Consider the following 24,304-nt stretch of genomic DNA (forward strand, 5'->3'; position numbering starts at 1 on the left):
AGACTGTTCTCTCTGCTACCGCACGTCAAGCGGTACCGGAGCACCAAGTCTAGGTCCGGAAGGCTGCTTAACAGCTTCTACCCCTAAGCCATAAGAATGATGAACAATTAATCAAATGGCCACCTGGACTACTTACATTGACCCCCCCCCCCCCCCCCTTTGTTTTTACACTGCTGCTACTCACTGTTTATTATCTATGCATAGTCACTTTACCCCTACCTACATGTACAAATTACCTCGACGAACCTGTACCCCAACACGTTGACTTGCTACCCCCTGTATATAGCATCGTTATTGTTATTTAATTGTGTTACTTTTTATTTAATTTAATTTGACATTTATTTAGTAAATATTTTCCTAATTATTTGTCTTGAACTGCATTGTTGGTTAAGGGTTGTGAGTAAGCGTTTCACTGTAAGGTCTACATCTGTTGTATTCGGCGCATTTGACAAATAACATTTGATTTTATTTGACCTCCATTAAAGATTCTCTATTATATTGACAAGATAATAGAGTGACCGCTCTAACAATAGAAATACATGTCCTCAAAGATGCAAGGCAGGCGGGAAGAGGCGAGATCAGGTGCGACCATTCTAGCTAATGAGGGCAGATACGCGTGTGATAAACGGGCCATAGAGATAGATAGAGGATTTATATTTGAATCTGCCATTATAGCGTCTGCTAGAGCATGGGTAGCGCCATTGAGGCTATCTCAATTTTAAAGTAGTTTATTTTTATTCTTCTTCATTGGCTGATTGCTCCCAACTAATAGGAATCCCAAACTAGTTGACTACTTCAAAATGGTGGAAGCCCTCAATAGCAATGTCCATGCTAAAATATGTAAGTAGATATCCAGATATAAAGTAGGTTTTTTTTCAGTTGGCAAAATGCCACGTGCGTCCACTTATATCCGTGCATTCATAACAACCTCACCATTACGAAACTTCTATTCAATCAAGTAAGCTCCATGTAGCAAATTTGCAATAACATTTTATGTTGACCAAATTCTACACTCTCATTGACCTCCATATTTATTTTGTGGGTTGATTTTCGTGGCCAGATTTGGGGTGGAGCAAAACCTCTTCCTCTCTGACTTGACTGACTATACAGGTAACGATGTGAATGTTCCAACGCAGCAGAGGCTTCGACCATTGTAGGCAACAAAATAAGATGTGATATTTGTTCAGATAAGAAAAATTCATGCAATTCAAGAACCCACCTCTTGTGTCAGCACTTTAACCACGAGTCCAGTGGATTCGTGCTTTACCTAGGTGAGTGCTGTACTTTTTTCATTGTAACTCATTTGACTTTTTTACTCAAATGTACATGTTTTTTCAAATACAACATTATGTAAGTTAAAACATATTGCGTGTATTACATACTTCATGTAAATTACATTTTATTGACTTACTTTTATAGACTAAAGTAATGCGATATGACGATTCGGGTTATGTTGGCTACAATAGTTAGTCCAGGAACAGTCTTTGGGCTGGTGAACAATGGGAATTTGGCCTGAAATAGCCATATAAATAACTAGTATGCCAAACTCACGATATTACTAATAAACATTTACACTTGGATACGTCATTTTATTTTTGTTAAGATAACATAAATTAAAAAACAATGTCTAAATGTTTATTATTAATATCAAATGTTTTCTCACAACCATATTTTATATTGAACAACACCAAAAGCAAATTCAGTAACTTTCTATGAGGTCATACACCAGCTCTCCACAACCCACCTAAGCGTTGCCCTGAGAAACTACCATCACATAACCTTGTAAATGATCTGGGTTAGTCATACCTGTATTGACCCGTATTACCTGTATTTATTTGATTTTGAATGGCCCACAGTGTCATAGCCAGTGTTTGTGGTGACGGGTCACGGGTGCAGCAATAACATTCTTAGGCACATCTCTTTTCTATCGACTGTTTTGGGTTGTTAGTCTTTCGTCTTTCAGTTGTTTATATCAGGGCAGAGACTCAGAAAAATTGACTTACCAACAGGGTAACACAGGGTAAAAGTACTAAACACTAAATATGTTTCAGTAAATAAATTAAGCTGTTATTAATCATAACTGTTAGAAGTGTGTTTTGAAATTAGGCCAAATGATCCCAAATTGTGCAAGAATAACCTCCCTAATTCTAAATGCTCATCTTATCCCTCCTTGATCGTGATTAGTGATATCTTTAAACTCCTCTTTCATTTGACTTTGCACTCTCTTGCTCTAGTAGCGAAATTCCTTAGATCACATAAAGGAGAAATATAGCCCTGAAGAATATGGTTGCAAAGTTTGTGTCCAACTTTTCACATACTACCACAAATTTTACTCAAGTGCATCTCTAATATTTCATGCAGAGAAACATAGTGTGTGTGTGTATGCATTGTGAGAGAGTTTACTAAATAAATGTGTAGGATTTAGAAAGCTATACCAGCTATGCTACTTTCAACACCCCTTTCTGGGTCAGTGCAGTGTGTCTGTTATCTTCCGTCTGAAAACAATCACTTAGTCAAGGGCCCTAGTGACAGGACCCTACCGCTCACAGTGCTTTAAACGGAAAACCGTCTCAAAGTCCATTACCAGATGTCTCATCTTTGATCCACTCTCTTGTGTTTACTTGTAAAATGTCAAGACTGGGGGATTTCTTAACTTTGTGGTTAATGGCATTTCATTGATGTTGCTGTGAATGAGTTAGATGTCTAATTCATTTGATGTCTAATCATGATGTATTTTCTCCTCTGTTACATTTCATTTGGGGGCCAATGGTGTATTTAAATGGAGATATTTATGATTTATTTATGGATTTGCTAAGTTCGCCGTATTGTACATTGCTCTCCTTTACTCAGTTTTTTGTATGGTCATTAGCATGATACATGATCCCAATTTTAGCTTCAAGATGCTGGTAATATGAAAAACTGAAAAAGTAGACTGTGCTGATTTATTGGCAAACGTACATTGAACCATATCGTGGGGCATAGTTTAAAAACTCAGTGGATAGTGCTAAAACAATGACGTCATATCTGAATTCTGCCATCTTTATGCACATTTGCCATTGTTTACCCTTTTATATGTTTTTTTTTTTTTAATCAAGTAAAAACAAGACCTTTGTAGCTTTAACTTAAGCCATGTGATGTCACATCCCTTTCCAGGGCCCACCATCACTGCCTGTGAGGTTAGGGGCAAGATGTGGGGAGAAGTTGGAGGGGCGTTGGTGTTGTTGCTGCTTTCGGAAGTCTTGGACTGCATTGGTAAGTTCTAATAAAGGCATGCATGTAACTGTTGCTGCATCGCAAACAAACAACATATTAGTCTTGGGAATTCAGTTTTTTTTTTTATTGGGATCATATTGTATTAATCTAAGTTGGCATTGTACACTGAGTGTACAAAACAATAGGAACCTCTTCCTACTGTTGAGTTGCACCCGCTTTTGAACTCAGAACATCCTCAATTTGTTGGGACATGGACTCTACAAGGTGTCAAAAGCATTCCACAGGGATGCTGGCCCATGTTGACTCCAATGCTTCCCCACGGTTGTGTCAAGTTGGCTGGTAGTGGATCTCTACTCCGAATTGCTTGCTCCATCTCATCCCACAGATGCTCAATTGGATTGAGATCTGGTGACTGGGCAGGTCACTGCAGGAAGCTGAATTCACTGTCATGTTCGTGGAACCATTACTGGACAATCATAGCCTTGTGGCATGGGCCATTATCGTGCTGAAATGAATATACAGATGGATACACTGCTGCCATGAGGATGCATGTGGTTTTCTCCATACCCTAGTCCTCCCATCAGAGTGAAATTGCAGAAACCAGGCAATGTGTTTCCAATTCTCCAGTGCCCCATGTTTTCGTTCCTTTGCCTACTGCAACCACAGTTTCTTGTTTTTTGCTGAAAGATGTGGTACTCTGTAAGGTTATTGGCAGCCGTACCCCATTTGTGTCAAGCTACGATGAGTTGTGCATTCTTTTATGGGTCTTTCGGCACCAATGTTATACTGGACTGTCAATTGACTAACTGTAGCCTGTCTGTTGCTCTTCACAATTTGTGTCAGTCTCCTTTGTCCTCTTTCATCAATGACCCGTTTTCGACTACTGGCTTGCCTTTAGCTAGATGTTCTTTGGGTGGTGGACCATTTTTTGATACACTAGGGAAACCGTTGAGCATGAAAAACCCAGCAGCATTGCAGTTCTTGACACACTCAAACCGGTGCGCCTGGCTCCTAATACCAAAACCCATTCAAAGGTACTTAAATATTTTGTCTTGCCCATTCACCTTCTGAATTGCACATATACACAATCCATGTCTCAATTGTCAAAACATTGTCTTAAAAATCATTATTTAACCTGTCTCCTCCCCTTCATCAACACTGATTTGAAGTGGATTTTTTTTACATCAATAAGGGACCATAGCTTCACCTGGATTTACCTGGTCATTCTATATCATGGAAAGAGCAGGTGTTCCTAATGTTTTGTACACTCAGTGTATATGGTGTGTCTATATACTACCATTCAAATGTTTGGGGTCACTTAGAAATGTCCTTGTTTTTGAAAGAAAAGCAATTTATTTTGTCCATTAAAATAACATCAAATTGATCAGAAATACAGTGTAGACATTGTTAATGTTGTAAATGACTTAGCTGGAAACAGCTGTTTTTTTAATGGAATATCTACATAGGTAGCTGGAAACAGCTGTTTTTTTAATGGAATATCTACATAGGCATGCAGAGGCCCATTATCAGCAACCATCACTCCTGTGTTCCAATGGCAAGTTGTTAGCTAATCCAAGTTTATCATTTTAAAAGGCGAATTGATCATTAGAAATCCCTTTTGCAATTATGTTAGCACAGCTGAAAACTGTTGTTCTGATTAAAGAAGCTATAAAACTGGCCTTTTTTAGACTAGTATTGTATCTGGAGCATCAGCATTTGTGGGTTCGATTACAGGCTCAAAATGGCCAGAAACAAAGAGTCTTTCTTCTGAAACTCGTCAGTCTATTCTTGTTCTGAGAAATTAAGGCTATTCCATGCAAGAAATTGCCAAGAAACTGAAGATCTCGTACAACGCAAGAGGACAAGTACACTAGTGTTTAATTTGAGAAACAGACACCTCACAAGTCCTCAACTGGCAGCTTCATTAAATGGTACCCGCAAAACCCCAATCTCAACGTCAACATTAAAGAGGCGACTCCATGATGCTGGGCTTCTAGGTAGCGTTCCTCTGTCCAGTGTCTGTGTTCTTTTGCCCATCTCAATCTTTTATTTTTATTGGCCAGTCTGAGATATGGCTTTTTCTTTGCAACTCTGCCTAGAAGGCCAGCATCCCGGAGTCGCCTCTTCACTGTTGACGTTGAGACTGGTGTTTGCCCATCCTTGCTCTACTGCATCTCCCATTCCTCTCAAGCTTCAGGCGACTCTTCAATTTACTGTATGTTTAGTGTCCAGCTGTATCATTCGAACAAACCAATTAGCCAGCTAGCTAGCTAGAGCTCAGAGCATTGGAATTCCATAACTACTTGACTGGCCATGAGTCATTCTGACGTTGATATTTCAATTGTGTAAATATTCCATCATAAATAATGCATGCATTATGTTAAAAATGGTCATAGGAAACCTCAGGACACCAAATGTAAATCGGAATCGGACAGAAAAAAGACGAAATACTAAAATAAGTTGAGTGTATTTTCTGACTGTAAGACAGTTGCCTGCCCAGTTGGCCCATCCAAAATACACCTAAACTATATTGAAACTTATTTCACACACATATAATAATAATAATAATAATAATAATAATAATAATAATAATAATAATAATAATAGATATGGCCTAAAGACAAGATTAAACTGACAATAGTCTGATGGGTGACATTATTAATTGTCAAATAGAGAATGAAGAGACTGATGCCCAGTGTGCATTGACAAAGAAGGGAATAGAGCATACCAAATAGCACTTGTTCCATATCATCCTACTACAGAGGTCCATGCAGGCCAGATGTTTTAATTGCTATACCCTATCAGAAAGAGCAGATTCCAAGGTTTCTAATGAACCTATTTTTGCCAAACAACTCTACAAATTGCGCACATGGTCTCGGTTTCAATATATTACTTTTTCCTAGAATGACTGTCTCTATGCATGTTCCTCATGTATGTAGGCTACTGTCGACAATCAGCAATAGTAATTTTGGAAAAATATCCTTTAATATTCTTCTGTTATCTTTTACAGTAAGTGTACAATGGAATATGTGTGTTGACTGTGATGGGGCAGGGCCTGTGATGTCTGCTAAACTAACACTTTGATTTCATTATTGATATGGCCTTGGTTACTAAGCACAGGTAAATAAAACTCAAAACATGCTATTCTGTTATTTTGAAATAAATTGTCTTGTAGGCCCATCATGTAAATGTTTAATTACTCTGCCATTTTTAAAGATTAATACAGTAAATAAGTCTATATAAACACACTGTCATTGTTAGAATCTTAATATCACAAACAGAACCAGATTTAGGAGGGCATGTCATTTTTTGAATGATTTCCCCGTTACCCCTCCTCTCGACAGTTGGGCCTGCTCTGTAGTGATGGGCATTCCGAGTCTTTGAGCCGGCTCATTTGGCTCCCAAATCGCTCTTTGTTCAAAATGTGTAAAGCCCAAAAGGCTGCCATTATGTCAGATCTTGCGTGTTCAAATACATTTTTACCTGGCCAAATGATTAGATGGCCTTTTTTTACCCACTGAAAAAATCAGCGTGGAGCAGATTGAGGCTTTCTTCCCACTGCTCTAAAGATGATTCACCATCTTTAGAGCAGGGCTCTCCAACCTTATTCCTGGAGAGCTACCCTCCTGTAGGTTTTCACTCCAAGTAATAATTGTAAACAGTATTGTGCCCGAGTGGTGCAGTGGGCTAAGAGCACTGCATCGCAGTGCGTCACTGCAGTCCCTGGTTCGAATACAGGTTCCATCACATCCGGCCGTGGTTGGGAGTCCCATAGGGCGGCGCACAATTGGTCCAGCATTGTCTGGGTTTGGCCGGGGTAGGCTGTCATTGTAAATAAGAATTTGTTCTTAATTAGCTGACTTGCCTAGTTAAATAAAGGTTAAATTTAAGAAAACATTAAAAAGCATAAGTAGTGGGTTTGGTGTGTGTGTGTCCAAGAGTGTCAGTGTAGGCATGATAGGCAGATATACTCTGAGTATACCAAACATTAGGAACACCTTCCTAATATTGAGTTTCACCCCTTTTGCCCTCAGAACAGCATCAGTTTGTCAGGGCATGGACTCTACAAGCTGTCGAAAGCATTCTACAGGGATGCTGGTCCATGTTTCCAATGCTTCCCACAGTTGTCTGGATGTCCTTTGGGTGGTGGACCATTCTTGATACACATGGGAAACTGTTGAGCGTGAAAAACCCAGCAGTGTTGCAGTTCTTGCACCTACTACCATACCCCGTTCAAAGGCACAAATCTTTTGTTTTGCCCAGTCACCCTCTGAATGGCACACATACACAATCCATGTCTCAAGGCTTAAAAATCCTTCTTTAACCTATCTCCTCCCCTTCGTCTACACTGATTGAAGTGGATTTAACCAGTGACATCAATAAGGACTCATTGCCTTCAACTGGTCAGTGTATGTCATGGAAAGAGCCAGTGTTCTTAATGTTTTGTACACTCAGTGTACATTTTAACAGGGCTAAAAAGTGACTCGTAGCAGGAATATATAAATACTTATGGTAATATACTAATGGCAATATTAAATGTGAACAGGAGTAATAGTCACTAGTAGCAGGATAAATAGATTGAAACTAATGGTAATCGCAATCAATAATCAATTAACAGTATTGTAGTGGTAGTAATACATCTAATCAAAAATAATTTTAGTGGTAGTTGTTAACCATTTAACAGTCTTATGGCCAGGGGGATAGAAGCTGTTTAGAAGTCTGTTGGTCTGATCCTTGATATACCGCCTGCCGGACAGGAGCACGGAGAACAGTCCATGTCTCGGGTGGCTGGAGTCTTTGTACATTCTTCGGGAATATAAATATAGATGTTCCACAACATGTTATGTGCAGGTAGATTGTCATGAGCTAATGTCCAGCTGTGGCATGTGTGTGCACCCAGGTATCTCTCCCCCAGGGAAACCTGTGCTCATCAACTGTAGATCCCCTGAGAAGGAGACCTTTACATGCCGGTGGGACCCTGGTTTTGATGGAGGACTACCCACAACCCACCACCTCTATTACCAGAAAGAAGAGTTCGTAGCACTCATTTTAATAGTTTATATTTTTGTTGTGTCCACTGTTGATTTGTAGGTCTAGAGCCAAGACCACTCTTATTATGATTATATGGTGGTAGTTCTAGTTACCCAGCTTCAACATTATTGATATGTGTACTGAAATTGTCCTGTGTCAGCACTGAACACCGTTGAAATCCACTGACTGAAGAAAGTACTAGCTCAGTCTCCATACTTATCATGTGCAAGATCAATCAACTGAGTACACAACTTTGTTGGTGAGTTACCTCTGACTTATCACCAGAGCAGCCAATCAGCCCTGCATTGCAAAACAGCCTTGAGTGTTCACGTGTTGTATTTATCTACATTGATGTAATGCAAGTTTACTGTGATGCCCGCACCAGCACACATCACCAGCATTCACCCCTATGAATGTCAGAAAATATCTTGTTTGTCTTTGTGCAGCTCCTATGGAATGTACGAGTGTCCAGATTACCAAGCTGCAGGGAGCAACTCGTGCTTCTTCAACAAGAGCCACACCTCTATATGGGTCAACTACAACATCACAGTGGTGGCCATCAACTCTCTGGGCAGCACTGTCTCTGACCCGCTGGAGGTCGATGTTATGTATATTGGTAAGCTGCTCTGCTGATGTTAGAAATAATCAACCCATCATTCATGCATTAACATTTGTTTTTTAATTAGTTTACACTAGGTAGCAGAGCTTGCAGCGCACAAACCTACAGTAGAATATTCATCAGTCACCATATGTCAATTTACTGTAAAGCAGTATCCCTGAGATCAACTTGGGAGAATAGAAAAATACTCACTGACTGGTTTGGACACAGGAACCACCTGAACTTACTGGACTAGAATGAGGATAAACTGGTTTGGGTCCTGTGCATAACTTGGATCATGTTTCATTACTTGTAGTATGTGATTACATGCTCTCGACCCGACTATGTAGGCTCTGGCTTACTTGTTGTTTGTTTTGGCATTGGATAAATGTAAAGAAAACAAATTGGGTTATTGATGTGATACTTTATTGACATGTGGCTGGATCTACTTCATTATGACCAAAAAACAAACAAATCATTGAAAAACAGGAAAACAGAATATTACTATGTTTAGATTTTACATTTATAAAACCTGATTTGATTTGCATATGTTTGAGCGAACATCCATTCTTATGTCTATATAGAGCAGGGATGGGCAAAACATCTGAACTCATCATGAGGGGCTGCAGGGACTTGCGGGTTTGTGTACCCACATCCATACCCACATACTGTATGCAGTCAGAGCCGGCCCTAGCCTTTTGGAAATTGCCCTCACCTTGCGAGCAAAACATTTTAGCGGCACCCCTCTTGACAGCGGAGGGAACGTTTTAGAGTTCATTTCCTGTAATTCTACACATTTTGCCATGGGGCGTAGAGAACATTTTGCGGTTTTGAAGGAAGTTCTCGGCAATTCTACATATTTTGCCATGGGGCAGAGAGAAGATTTCATAATTTGATAACTCGTGCAATTCTACTCATATTGCCATGGGGCAGAGTGGAAAATGTTTTATGGTTTTACAACTAATTTCCTGCAATTCTACATATTTTGCCATTTGGTGAATAGAAATGTTTGCAGTTTTTTACATGATATCTGAGTGATAGTGGTGAATGAAATCAATGGGGGGCCCCACGGTTGGTAATTCGGCCATGGTTACTACATTTTAGATACCTAGCTAGACTGGTAAATTAATCTAAAACAATTTAGCTGACATGGGTTAATTGAGCGACTGTCAGTGACTGACATAACAAGAGAAAAGCTGCTGATGCACAACCACATTTCGAAATTGCACCTTGTGTATTCTACTATTCCAATTGTCAACAGTAAGTTGAGACCTCGACTGAGGTCTCCACAATCCGAGAGTCTACAAAAGGCGGGGTGGGCCTTCAGTTGCCCATCCCTAATATAGAACTTAATGAATATGGATCAAGCCTATTGGAGCCCTACAGAAATGAATTGTGTTCTATCTGTGCTTCATGCAGTCCAGCCCAATGCCCCAGAGAATGTGACAGTGTCTGTGGTGGAGACTGAGGAGAGTCCACACCTCCTGGTGAAATGGGAGCCCCCTCACGAGGCCGACACACGCTCTGGCTGGATCACTCTCACCTACCAACTACGGGTGAAACGACAGAATAAGAAGGAGAGCGAGTGGGAGGTGTGTGTGTGGATGGGTTACTCTATAGAGTAGACAGTCAAGGCAAAAATAGATTTGATAAATTCCCTGTTATTTATTTGACTCATTGCAGTTTACTCAGTGAGGGTCAATATGTAGGAATGTGTATGAAGTTAGAGTTTAAGAAATGTAAACGTTGCCTTATTTATTAACTGTTTAGTTTCCATTTAGTTGATGTTATATATAAACAGTTGGTCAGGTCCAGGCTCTTCTTAGTTTCCTTGTATTTGTCTTTATAGGAGTATGCCTCAGGGAAGCAGACCCAGTTGATCATCTACAGTCTGCATCCAGGAGAGGTCTACATGGTCCAGCTTCGCTGTAAACTAGACCATAGCCTCTGGAGCGAGTGGAGCACCACTACACACACAGAGGTCCCTGATTGTAAGATCTTTTATGATTATTTTATTTCCCTCAATAAGTTGCAGAGCTCAATGGTTCTATGCTCTCTTGGTCTTTACTGTACCACTTTGTGGCATCCAAGGTGGTTGATGTACAGATGGGATCAAGGTTAAGTGTCCACCAGTAAGATCATTTCAGATAAGCAGAAAGTGCATAGTGAACATACTTGGACATACAATACTTACTGTTGATATACAGCAGGGTTGTGCTCAATTCAGAATTTTGGAACTGACTCTTGGGAGAGGCTATACGGACACGTCTGCAGGGTAGGGGAGTAACGGATCACATTTGAACTGTTACCCGTTACGTTACCAGCAAAAATATTGTATTTAGACTGCAGATACTTTTGAAAAACGACATGATTACTTCTAGGATTACTTTACATTTCAGAATGTAGATGTTTGCAAAAATAATATGTGACCCCTTTCTATTTTCCCAATGACATTCAAATCATCATTGAAAAAAGGCGCAAGTTTAAGTTTAAGTTCTGTCTGAACGAGTCTGACCACAAGTCAGAGACTACTATGATGACACACCAAATTTGTTTGATGGATTGTGAGAAAAGAGCAGAAAAGAGCAGGAATAGGCTAACGTCCAAGCTATGTCTTCCAATGGTGTAGCAGTCGTGTAGCATATAGGAGACATGGATAGCATTTATTAATATCTAGGCTACATAGGGCATTGGTCTGAATCACACTGCTGCTCTCATTTGTCAATTTGTTCTTTACGGAGACTGATTGCTGTGGATGGCTGTTCACAAATGTACGTATATGTATATTTTAAATCAATAATAGTTTAAACTTCTTCAATTCAACCGTCTATCAATCATTGTTTTTGTGACCAGGGGTTTATTCATTACGGAAACCGTTTACCGTTTAAGCAAAACAAGACTTTCTATTGGACAAATTCAGGTAGGTCCCTTTCCTTTTCGTTATGTTTGTTTGCAACAGCTGCAGTGATAGGCTGGGTGGGATCCGCACTGTCAAATAAAAGTTTGAGTTCCTCCCTTCTAAACTGCCCCGTGGTGTTGTGCTCCATACTGTCATAAACAAGTTTAGTTTAAGAACACCACAAGTGGGGCTTTTATTGCTCAATCGAATTTGTGCTGATTCAAAAATAAAATGTCCATAGGCCTAACAGACACATGCTCAACCTGGTACACTTTTGATAGACTTAAACAGCTGCAAATTATCGAGATATCAAAGTGTCACCAACAAAAAGTTAAACAATAGGCCTATAGCAAATGCAGCATATAGCATACATTTTTCACATGCAAATGGCATTTTTCGGTAGTGTTCAAAGCATGCCATTTTTAGAGCAGCATTCCTTTTTCAACTCGAATCAATGAGCCAAATCAGTCCTCGATGACAACAAAATCATAAACAACAGAGTAGGCTAATTAGTCCTTAGTTTTGGGGTTATGCTCAGGTAAAACAATTTGGTTTATCTGTATTTCCATGTCCTATTCTTGAAGATAAAGGGGTATTAAATTAATTGGAATGACTGGAAATCTGACAGGATTTGGTTTTTAATGTAAAGATATAATTTAATCATATCATTTTGTAGTAGAAAGCGATGGGTTAGAAGAAGCCTACATAACCAACCCATAAAGAAAAATACAACATCCATTTATGGCCATCTACAGTGCCTTGCGAAATTATTCGGCCCCCTTGAACTTTGCGACCTTTTGCCACATTTCAGGCTTCAAACATAAAGATATAAAACTGTATTTTTTTGTGAAGAATCAACAACAAGTGGGACACAATCATGAAGTGGAACGACATTTATTGGATATTTCAAACTTTTTTAACAAATCAAAAACTGAAAAATTGGGCGTGCAAAATTATTCAGCCCCTTTACTTTCAGTGCAGCAAACTCTCTCCAGAAGTTCAGTGAGGATCTCTGAATGATCCAATGTTGACCTAAATGACTAATGATGATAAATACAATCCTCCTGTGTGTAATCAAGTCTCCGTATAAATGCACCTGCACTGTGATAGTCTCAGAGGTCCGTTAAAAGCGCAGAGAGCATCATGAAGAACAAGGAACACACCAGGCAGGTCCGAGATACTGTTGTGAAGAAGTTTAAAGCCGGATTTGGATAAAAAGATTTCCCAAGCTTTAAACATCCCAAGGAGCACTGTGCAAGCGATAATATTGAAATGGAAGGAGTATCAGACCACTGCAAATCTACCAAGACCTGGCCGTCCCTCTAAACTTTCAGCTCATACAAGGAGAAGACTGATCAGAGATGCAGCCAAGAGGCCAATGATCACTCTGGATGAACTGCAGAGATCTACAGCTGAGGTGGGAGACTCTGTCCATAGGACAACAATCAGTCGTATATTGCACAAATCTGGCCTTTATGGAAGAGTGGCAAGAAGAAAGCCATTTCTTAAAGATATCCATAAAAAGTGTTGTTTAAAGTTTGCCACAAGCCACCTGGGAGACACACCAAACATGTGGAAGAAGGTGAAACCAAAATGGAACTTTTTGGCAACAATGCAAAACGTTATGTTTGGCGTAAAAGCAACACAGCTGAACACACCATCCCCACTGTCAAACATGGTGGTGGCAGCATCATGGTTTGGGCCTGCTTTTCTTCAGCAGGGACAGGGAAGATGGTTAAAATTGATGGGAAGATGGATGGAGCCAAATACAGGACCATTCTGGAAGAAAACCTGATGGAGTCTGCAAAAGACCTGAGACTGGGACGGAGATTTGTCTTCCAACAAGACAATGATCCAAAACATAAAGCAAAATCTACAATGGAATGGTTCAAAAATAAACATATCCAGGTGTTAGAATGGCCAAGTCAAAGTCCAGACCTGAATCCAATCGAAAATCTGTGGAAAGAACTGAAAACTGCTGTTCACAAATGCTCTCCATCCAACCTCACTGAGCTCGAGCTGTTTTGCAAGGAGGAATGGGAAAAAATGTCAGTCTCTCGATGTGCAAAACTGATAGAGACATACCCCAAGCGACTTACAGCTGTAATCGCAGCAAAAGGTGTCCCACTTGTTGTTGATTCTTCACAAAAAAATACAGTTTTATATCTTTATGTTTGAAGCCTGAAATGTGGCAAAAGGTCGCAAAGTTCAAGGGGGCCGAATACTTTCGCAAGGCACTGTATGTAAACTTCAACATTAATTTATCCTACAATAGATTTTGTTCAATTGCTAATATACATTTTTTGTCTTCTAAGGCCTCTTTAGCAGGTAGGTTGATGTTATTGGGATGAGTCTTGTCTTTGAGGCAGAACTGAGCGATTTCCACTAGATGGGCCAGCTGCAAAGTCAAAATATTGGCTATATTGTAAAAAAAAAAAAAAAAATACATTTGCTTTGTGGTCTCAATTTAAAGTAATGGTTAGGCATTAAGGTTAGCAGTGTGGTTAGGTTTAAAATCCGATTTTATGACTGGCTGTGCCAGATAATAACCTGTGCCTTTTACAGGCTTCCCAGTTGAAACATTTTGGAACTGTTCTTCCATATATTATGACAACATTTCGTTTTTTTTTCTTTTCGTTTTGGCCACATTACATTTTTTCTGGAGGTAAGCCAAAGTTCGAAGCCGAAGTCTACGCCCCTTCGTCGGTGATTGGTCAACAGTAGGGATTCTTCAATAAAGTATTTGTTGTCGTTCAAAGCTAGACGACTCGTTTTCATGCAAATTATTTCATTGAGAAATACTGCACCAAACATTTTTGGTGCAGTTTTCCTTGGCAAAAACATCAGAATTAATAACAGATTTCTTTAATTATCTTAGATTAATTCTGAGGTGTATACTGGCTACGGCGTTTCAAAATGGACAAACCGTACTATTGCCGGTCTTTTAAGGGATTATGCAAGTACACTCGTTCAGTGCTGTAACGATGTACACTGAAAGTTGGGAACAAGTTCAGGGAGTGAATACATTTAATAAATAAATGAACAAAACAAGAAACACAAAACAGCGGATCCGACATGAAACAGGAACAATGACGACTGGGGAAGAAACCAAAGGGAGTGACATATAAGGGCAGGTAATAAAGGGCAGGTAATAAAGGAGGTGATGGAGTCCAGGTGTGTCATTATGCGTGTAACGCTGGTGACAGGTGTGCGCCCTAACGAGCAGCCTGGTGACCTAGAGGCCGGAGAGGGAGCACACGTGACAAGTGCTGCATAAAGGGAAAGTCATCTAAAAGTAATCAGATTACGTTACTGAGTTTGTGTATTCCAAAAGTTACATTACTGCTCACAATTTTGGGCTGGTAACTGTAAGTGAGGACTGTATATTCTTTAGGTTAGGTTTTACTTTGTGTTCGCTCCCATGTGCTGGTAAGGGCACAGATGGCAGACAGGTAGGATTCCAGTTGAGGCTGTTTAATAACACTGACAATGAACAGGCACGGAACAGCACCGCACAATGTATGTAGTATAGATGGTCTATGGCACTTAGTGGTCTGACAACTTGCTTCCACCAAAGTGTATGTGTTTGTTTGGCCTGTAAGTAAAGTGAGAAATAAGATACAATAGTGAATGACATAATGCAATCTCCAATTCACATCTCTTATAAACATGGCTATAACATAACTAGGATGACTTAATACTATACAGGAGCATACAGCGCAATACAACGTGGCTGTGACTGTGCTCGTGCTCATTTGAGATGAAAGGGGTGCTGCCGCACATGTACAGTTGAAGTCGGAAGTTTACATACAGTTCGGTTGGAGTCATTAAAACTCGTTTTCAACCACTCCACCATTTCTTGTTAACAAACTATAGTTTTGGTAAGTCGGTTAGGACATCTACTTTGTGCATGAGCATTATAGTATCACAGTATCACATGCACTGCTTCTTGACACACTGCTCGCTTAACCCGGAAGCCAGCCGCACCAATGTGTTGGAAGAAAACACAACTGGCGACCAAAGTCAGCGTGCATGCACCCAGCCCACCACAAGAGCACGATGGGACAAGGACATCCCAGCCGGCCAAACCCTCCCCTAAACTGGACGACGCTGGGCCAATTGTGCGCCGCCTCATGGGTCTCTTATGTTTGTGGCCGGCTGCGACGCAGCCTGGGATCGAACCTGGGTCTGTAGTGATGCTTCAGCACTGCGATGCAGTGCTTTAGACCGCTGCACTATACGGGAGTCCCATAGCCTGCAGCTTTGCTATGTGCTGAGAGAAGGACAGTGTACCATCTAGCCATACTCCCAAGTACTTGTATGAGGTGACTACCTCAAGCTCTAAACCCTCAGAGGCAGTAATCACACTGGTGGGGAGAGGGGCATTCTTCTTACCAAACCACATGACCTTTGTTATGGAGGTGTTCAGAACACGGTTAAGGGCAGAGAGCTTGTTGGACACTAAGAAAGCTTTGTTGTAGAGTGTTTAACACACAATTCAGGGAGGGCCAGCTGAGGAAGACTTTATCATCTGCATATAAATGGATGAGAGTGCTTCCTACTGCCTGTACTATGTTGTTGATGCAAATTGAGAAGTGCGTAGGGGGCCTAGGACCGAGACTTGGGGTACTCCCTTTGAGACTTTGATAGAGGTAGTTAGCAAACCAGGCCAAAGACCCCTCAGAGACAGCAATACTCCTTAGCCGGCTCATGTAGCAAAAACTTTGGCCAAGTCAATAAAAATATCAGCACATTGCTTAGAATCAAGGGTAATGGTGACATCATTTAGGACCTTTAAGGTTGCAGTGACACATCCATAACCTGAGAAGAAACTAGATTGCATACCAGAGAGAATACTATAGACAGTCAGTTGATAATTGACAAGTTTTTCCAACATTTATGATTAACAAGGCAAAATAGAAATAGGCCTATAACAGTTAGGATCAGCATGATCTTTCCCTTTTTAAATAGAGCACGCACCATGGCTGCCTTCCAAGTAATGGGATCTTCCCCAGAGAGGAAAGAAAGGTTAAAAAGGTGAGATACAGTCTTGGCGATGTTACGGCCTGCAACCTTAAAGAAGAAACTATCCAAACCATCTGACCCAGATATTGTTTTTTTGGGGTCAAGTTTAAGGAGGTCCTTTATCACCTCCGACTCAGTGACTGCCTGCAGGGAGAAACTTTGTAGTGGGGAAGGGGAGGGAGGAGCATCAGAGCTAGTTGCATTAGAAGGGCTGGGAGATGAGGAAATGTTGGACGGGCAATGAGGCATGGCTGAGTCAAATAGGACTCCTGACTTAATGAAGTGGTGATTTAAAGACCTCAGCCATGTGCTCCTTGTCAGTAACAACCACATCATCAACATTAAGGGACATGGGCAGCTGTGAGGAGGAGGGTTTATTCTCCAGGTCTTTAACTGTTTTCCAGAATTTCTTGGGGTTAGACCCACAGAGAGAATTGCTCCTTAAAGTAACAAACGTTGGCCTTCCGGGTAGCCTGAGTGCACTTATTTGTAATTTGCCTGAACGAGATCCAGTCATCCTGAGTATGCGTGGGCCTCCCGAGTGGTGCAGTGGTCTAAAGCACTGCATTACAGTGCTAGCTGTACCACTAGAGATTCTGTGTTCAAGTCGCAGCCAGCTGCGACCGGGAGACCCATGGGGCGGCGCACAAATGGCCCAGCGTCGTCCAGGTTCGGGGAGGGTTTGGCCGGCATGGATGTCCTTTTCCCATTGCGCACTAGCGACTCCTGTGGCGGGCCGGGAGCAGTGCACGCTGACACGGTCCCCAGGTGTACGGTGTTTCCTGACTGGATCTCGTTTAGAAAGTAATGTAAATGTAATCTGTTACAGCTGGCCTGCACACCTGGTGCCCAAATTGTATGTTGCGCAGCTGAGAGTCAAGTGGAGACGAATGGATTTGGTTCAGTCAGTTGTCATGACGTGGCCCTCTTTGGGTATAGCGAGTACCATCCCCCTCTCTCTTCCCCCTACACCCAGGTTCTGTTATCTCAGGTCGCAAATTCCTAGAGGAGACTCTCTCCTCATGGCCAGGCAGTATAGAGAGAGAGAGTTTCACAGTAGAACAAAGGAACTTATTCTACATCACAGAACTTGAGAACTGAACAATATCCATGTTTGGGTGAATGTGTAAGCGGTCGGTGGAGAAGCCAGCTACGACCGGTCTGTTTTGTTTCATGTTGTGACCTCATTGAAAGACAATACAGCCACATTATCATAACTCTTAGGAGCCTCTTATGAGGTTTGCATCTAATTATTGTATAAAATTAATGAGTAAAGATGAAGCTATTTGTGAAATTATGTAATGTGATTTTGAACCATTAATGTGAGAGAGTTGTATACCTTTAAAAGTTTAACAAAGTCATTGGCCCGCCCCCGTGAGCACAGACATGATCTGGCTCATAGGACAGCCCTTTTCTACTGTTCTGAATAAAAAACCCACCTGGAGAAATCCTCTTTAGGCTATGCGTACCTCGATCACAGAGGGGGCGAAGGTTTGAGTAGAGACCACAAAAACCTCAGTATAAGCTAAGGGTGTAATGGTTGTTGAATTCCTAACCAAACCACGTGGGGCATTGGCTACACGGGTGGAAATGGTTCAACTCTGAGACTATCGATACCGACAGAATAAGAGCAAATCTTTAATACTAATTACTAGTCTGCAGCTAGGAATTATGTCGACCTGGAATGCGAAGACCAACAACCGCCAAAACATCTATTCTATAAGAACATTTCTGAATGGGACTCTGAAGTATCCATTCTAACCACGAGAGACTTCATGGGAGCAGAGAGAGACGGGCGGATGAACTTTCCAACAGAGATCACTACGACACACTGAGTGTCAATATGTATTGATTGCAATTATTCCCGACTGAGTGAGCATTCATGTGCAAAGGATTAGCATTTCAATCAATATAATTATCAACTGTGTAGTGACTCTTGTAATTCCCGCCCTTCTCAGTCCACACCCACTTCCCGTTGTCCACCAAGCCGCCATATCGGCTTAGCCCACTAGGGAACCTCCACTATCATTTCCTTGTAACCATATCTACTGTTTGTTTATGCATTTCTGTGATTATTTAGTTAGTAAATAAATGATTAAGACAATTGGTGTATGGATGATTCATAGTAAAGGCTGGGTTCATGCAGATAACCAACAATTTACGAAGTTTGGAATGAGACTAATGTGAGGTAAAGAATAATTCATTAATTAGAAGACTAATTGATCAGATATTAAAATATCAAGAGTTATATTAGGAAAACTTTGTAATCTGAAGATTTTCCTTGGTTCCCCCGACTTCCTAGTTAATTACATTTACATGATTAGTTTAATCACGTGATAATAATTACAGAGAATTGATTTGATAAAATAAGTCTTCAATTTAATGAAGCCAAAGACATGACACAGTCGTCCTGATGAGCCCCTCCCAGCAAGATATACTGAACAGAAATCTAAACGCAACATGCAACAATTTCAAGATTTTACTGAGTTACAGTTCATATTAGGAAATCAGTAAATTTAAATAAATAAATGACACTATGAATTTCTTATGACTTGGCAGGGTTGCGGACATGGGTGGGCCTGGGATGGCATAGGTCCACCCACTGGGGAGGCAGGCCCAGCCAATCAGAATTTGTTTTTCCCAACTTAAGGGCTTTATTACAGATAGAAATACTCATCAGTTTCATCAGCTGTCCCGGTGGCTGGTCTCAGACGATCCCGCATGTGAAGAAGCCAGATGCGGAGGTCCTGGGCTGGCGTGTTTACAAGTGGGCTGCGTTTTTTTTTGTCCGGTTGGACGTACTGCCAAATTCTCTAAACGACATATCCACCAGAACAGCTCTGGTGGATATTCCTGCAGTCAGCATGCCAATTGCACACTCCCTCAAAACTTGAGACATCTGTGGCATTGTGTTGTGACAAAACTGCACATTTTAGAGTGGCCTTTTATTGTCCCCAGCACAAGGTGCACCTATGTAATGATCATGCTGTATAATCAGCTTCTTGGTATGGTACAAGAGAAATAAGCGTCTTGTGCATATGGTACATTTCTGGGATCCTTTATTTCTGCTTATGAAACATGGGACCAACACTTTACATGTTGCATTCATATTTTTATTCAGTATAGTTTATTCTGGCTAGCTGGCAACAACGGCAGCAGCATTGCGCTAGTTAAAACCTGTAAAAGAAAGTCGTTAATTTGGATGGGTGAGGGAGAAATAAATTGTAGTATTGGTCACCATCTGGATGTCCCCTTGACATGCCAATTAGTTAACATAAGGACAAGCCGTTGCGAATGACCAGTGCAAGGGTGTTGCTAGCCTGTTTGCTTCGGGTGACCGAAGAGGCTAGTACTTGCCGACGTGAGTAGCTTCCCACTGGGCAGAAGTTGCTTCCCACTGGGAAGCTGTATCACATGTCGGCGGTGTTAGTTAAAGTGGCCAATTTTTTTCCTTCCCATTTGATTTCATTTCGAGAAGGATAACAGCCTTCACAAGAAATAACTTGTAGTATTGGTATTGAGTACTAGTAACAATCTGGATGTCACCGTTATTTAGTTTACTGCTCAATGGGCAGAGTATGCACTGCAAGCCGGTAACACAACAGCGTCCTTCGCTTTCGCAGTAAGGAGGGAAGTAGCTGGATAGTGTAGCCAGTATCAGGCCAGGGTGACAGCTAAAGCATATGTATTGTAGCGATATTCACAGTAGATGTAGAACTATGCCATTAACCTCTACATTTTTGTAAATAAAAAATTACAATTACTTCTGAACAAGCTCGCAAGTCCCAACTTCGGCAGACAAGTTTTTAATTATCCCTGAAGTTTCGAGCCAAATCTTTAAACTAGAGGCTGGAAAGGGCTCATCAGGACGACTGGCCGAACTAATTCTGTTCGTCGACTCTTGTTCCGCGACATACTTCATCAATTAGAGCACCAGGTGTGTACGTAAAGCCTCTCCCATTCAATTATAATTTAATTGGCCACACCCCACATGATGTCAATTTTTTTATTTTAGTTTGAATGACAGGATGTAAAATGTAATTCAGTGCAATTCAAAGAAACTCCACAAAGTCATTAAACATGAGAGTTTCATTGAATCTGAAAAGGTCACACTTCCAGATCCATATAATTTTTCTCTGGAAAAAATGTTTATATACTCTTTTAACCTTAGTGCTTAGAGTAGCCAATTATGTTTCCACCAACCTTTTTTGTTGTTGTTTGGCTTCTTTTTGAAGGCTTTATGGTCAACTTGAGGGTTAAACTAATGCATTCTGGCAAGACTTAGGTATTTAATTAAATATAATATTTGTATACAGGTTTTGTTATTCTTAATCATTAAATGTAATGGTTTGTCCTGAAAATCAAATGTTTCAACAATATTTTATATGCATATACAGTACCAGTCAAACGTTTGGACACACCTACTCATTCAATTTTTATTTTTAATATTTTCTACATTTTAGAATAATAGTGAAGACATTAAAACTATGAAATGACACATATCATGTCATGTAGTAACCAAAAAAGTGTTAAACAAATCAGAATATATTTTATATTCTTCAAAGTAGGCACCCTTTGCCTTGATGACAGCTTTGCACACTCTTGGCATTTTCTCAACCAGCTTCACCTGGAATCCTTTTCCAACCGTCTTGAAGGAGTTCCCACATATGCTGAGCACTTGTTGGCTGGTTTTCATTCACTCTGCGGTCCAACTTATCCCAAACCATCTCAATTGGGTTGAGGTCGGGTGATTGTGGAGACCAGGTCATCTGATGCAGCACTCCATCACTCTCCTTCTTGATCAAATAGCCCTTACACAGCCTGGAGGTATGTTGGGTCATTGTCCTGTTGAAAACAAATGATAGTCCCATTAAGCACAAACCAGATGGGATGGAGTATCGCTGCCGAATGCTGTGGTAGCCATGCTGGTTAAGTGTGCCTTAAATTCTAAATAAATCACTGACAGTGTCACCAGAAAAGCACCATCACACCTCCTCCTCCATGCTTCACGATAGAAACCATACATGCAGAGATCATCTGTTCACCTATTCTGCGGCTCACAAAGACACGGCGGTTGGAACCAAAAATCTCATATTTGGACTCATCAGACCAAAGGACAGATTTTCAGCGGCCTAATGTCCATTGTTCGTGTTTCTTGACCCAAGCAAGTCTCTTCTTCTTATTGGTGTCCTTTAGTAGTGGTTTCTTTGCAGCAATTCGACCATGAAGGCCTGATTCATGCAGTCTCCTCTGAACAGTTGATGTTGAGATATGTCTATTACTTGAACTCTGTGAAGCAGTTATTATGGCTGCAATTTCTGAGGCTGGTAAGTCTAATGAACTTATCCTCTGCAGCAGAGGTAACTCTGAGTCTTCCTTTCCTGTGGTGGTCCTCATGAGAGCCAGTTTCATCAGCGCATTAAGAAGGAAAAAAATTCCACAAATTAACTTTTTTCAAGGCACACCTGTTAATTGAAATGCATTCCACCTCATGAAGCTGGTTGAGAGAATGCCAAGAGGTCGGCTACTTGATTTCAATATCTAAACAAAGTAAACAGGCTATGTTTGTGTAACACTTTGTTGGTTACTACATGATTCCATATGTATTATTTAATAGTTTTGATGTCTTCACTATTATTCTACAATGTAGAAATTTGTCAAAATAAAGAAAAACCCTTGAATGAATAGGTGTGTCCAAACTTTTGACTGGTATTGTATATAATGACATGTTTGATGTTTTATGTACAAGATGTATATTTGTGTAGATTGCACCTTATATAGAATAGAATAGGCATTTGAATTTCACTGAATTAAATTATATTTCCTTTAATTCAAATTTGAATTGCAATTCTGTATCCTGTTTACTACTTCAATTAAAACTCACTAATTGAATTGGAATTCATGAGGCATTCTCGATTACATCTGAATTGAACGCAACCCTGATATACAGTATGCATTTGAAATTCATTCTGAAGCGGTTCTCTCCCATGTGTGTGTTTGTAGACTTTCTGAAGGAGCGATCGATCTGGATTGTGGTCACCGTCTTTTCTGCTTTTATAATCCTGCTTGTTACCTTCACCCTGGCCATGAAGAGAAAATAGTATATATTTTCCTTAAACAGAATATTTTAAAAGTTTTATTTTCAAACGATGCATAATAAATTCAAATTGTGAGTACAATAAAAACTATATATTTTTTTGTCCCAGTGTGAAGCATTGTCTTCTGCCTCCTGTTCCTGGTCCAAAGATATCAGGACTAGATACACAACTCCTGAAGGTAAAGTGCAATAAACTTGTCCATCTTATACTAAATTCTTATTTTGCTCTTCTCCCAACCACCAGACATCACAGAGACACACACACACAAATTATTCAGAGAATTTAGACATGCAGGTCTACATGTTAATATTTCCCTCTTCCAGTGTTGTTCATCTTATGCAACTCTCTTCCAGAGTGGGCGGTCCGAGGACATTTTAAGCTCTCTGATCAACCAGGGCTTTCCTCCCACCATAGCCACTAAGGACCAGCAGGTGGACTATCTGCTGGTGTTTGATAGTGAACAGGTGACACCAGATCTTCAGAATGGACAAACAAGGACAAATAACTCCATAGATCATGGTTGCTATGACCACAGCCTTTTGATGGAGGCTAATAATAAAGAAGTAAAAGTTGGAGGCAGAGAGACGGTGGAACAGGGTTATTCTGAGGGGCTTGAATCTACTTTTAGGAAGACCAAGGGCCTGTCCACTGACGTTACATCTCACCCATATCCTCAGAAGAAGCCATTCAACAATGTTACTGAAACGCCAAAGCAAGCGACTGTTTCCAGCAAGTATCGATCCTTAAGCCATCATAAAGATCTCTGGGACAGCTTAGCCAGACATCTAGACTACAGGGAAACAGTGGTCAAGAGCCAATCAAACTGTGATGACAAACATAATTTGTCATCACAGAATATTGTGACTCCCTCGAAGGACATTGGTTATGTGGAGGTTCATAGGTGGACGAAGAGCATAGGCCTAAAGGTGCTTGTACCTAAGATGGATAAGAGGCAGGACTATAGCAAAGTGAGTGTGGTGGAGAATGATAATGTAGTGCTGCTCAAGAGAGAAACGGTCCCCCTCAATTGCACTTCCTGTAAGGTAGGAGGCAATCAATCAGAGAAATGTCTCCAACAGAAGCCATGTAAACCTAATATGACAGTGCCTGCAAAAGAGGGAGTGCATATAGGATCTAATGGTTATGTGGAGCCTGTCACTATGTCACACACTTTATAAAATGTAATTGTCTGAAATGACATTCCAATGTCATTCAATGTCCAAGCAAGAAAATTAAATACTCGGGATTGTGACATTTTCACTGACAAGAGAATTGACTATCATGTTGCTCAGGATATTGTTTTTGTATGTACTGTATACAGTGAGCCAATAAATATGGTATTTTCTGATTAATATATTTCTTGAGATTAAAACACTCACCACAGGTTACACACAAAGCATAACAAGCAAACTCACTTAACTATCCATATTCAAGAGTTAA

General features: G+C 40.5%; 1 protein-coding gene across 1 annotated transcript; it reads left to right on the forward strand.

Moving 5' to 3' along the window:
- The first annotated feature begins 934 nt into the window (after window positions 1-934).
- prlrb (prolactin receptor b) lies at window positions 935-24,216 on the forward strand. Its single transcript, XM_090237195.1, has 9 exons — window positions 935-1,271; window positions 3,154-3,252; window positions 8,114-8,246; window positions 8,691-8,860; window positions 10,262-10,434; window positions 10,692-10,833; window positions 22,770-22,866; window positions 22,973-23,042; window positions 23,218-24,216. The coding sequence occupies exons 2-9, from the start codon at window positions 3,189-3,191 to the stop codon at window positions 24,040-24,042; spliced, it is 1,674 nt and encodes a 557-aa protein (XP_090093321.1). The 5' UTR covers window positions 935-1,271; window positions 3,154-3,188; the 3' UTR covers window positions 24,043-24,216.
- The last annotated feature ends 88 nt before the right edge of the window (window positions 24,217-24,304 follow it).

This window comes from Oncorhynchus mykiss, chromosome 6, assembly GCF_057628025.1.
Source record: "Oncorhynchus mykiss isolate SJ-2025 chromosome 6, ASM5762802v1, whole genome shotgun sequence".
Taxonomy (NCBI): domain Eukaryota; kingdom Metazoa; phylum Chordata; class Actinopteri; order Salmoniformes; family Salmonidae; genus Oncorhynchus; species Oncorhynchus mykiss.

Excerpts from the sequence above, each read along its gene's own strand:
- prlrb (XM_090237195.1), top strand. The coding sequence starts at position 3,189 with ATGTGGGGAGAAGTTGGAGGGGCGTTGGTGTTGTTGCTGCTTTCGGAA. Across the intron at positions 3,253-8,113 it reads GGAAGTCTTGGACTGCATTG|GTATCTCTCCCCCAGGGAAA; the intron begins GTAAGTTCTAAT and ends GTGTGCACCCAG. Across the intron at positions 10,435-10,691 it reads AGAAGGAGAGCGAGTGGGAG|GAGTATGCCTCAGGGAAGCA; the intron begins GTGTGTGTGTGG and ends TTGTCTTTATAG.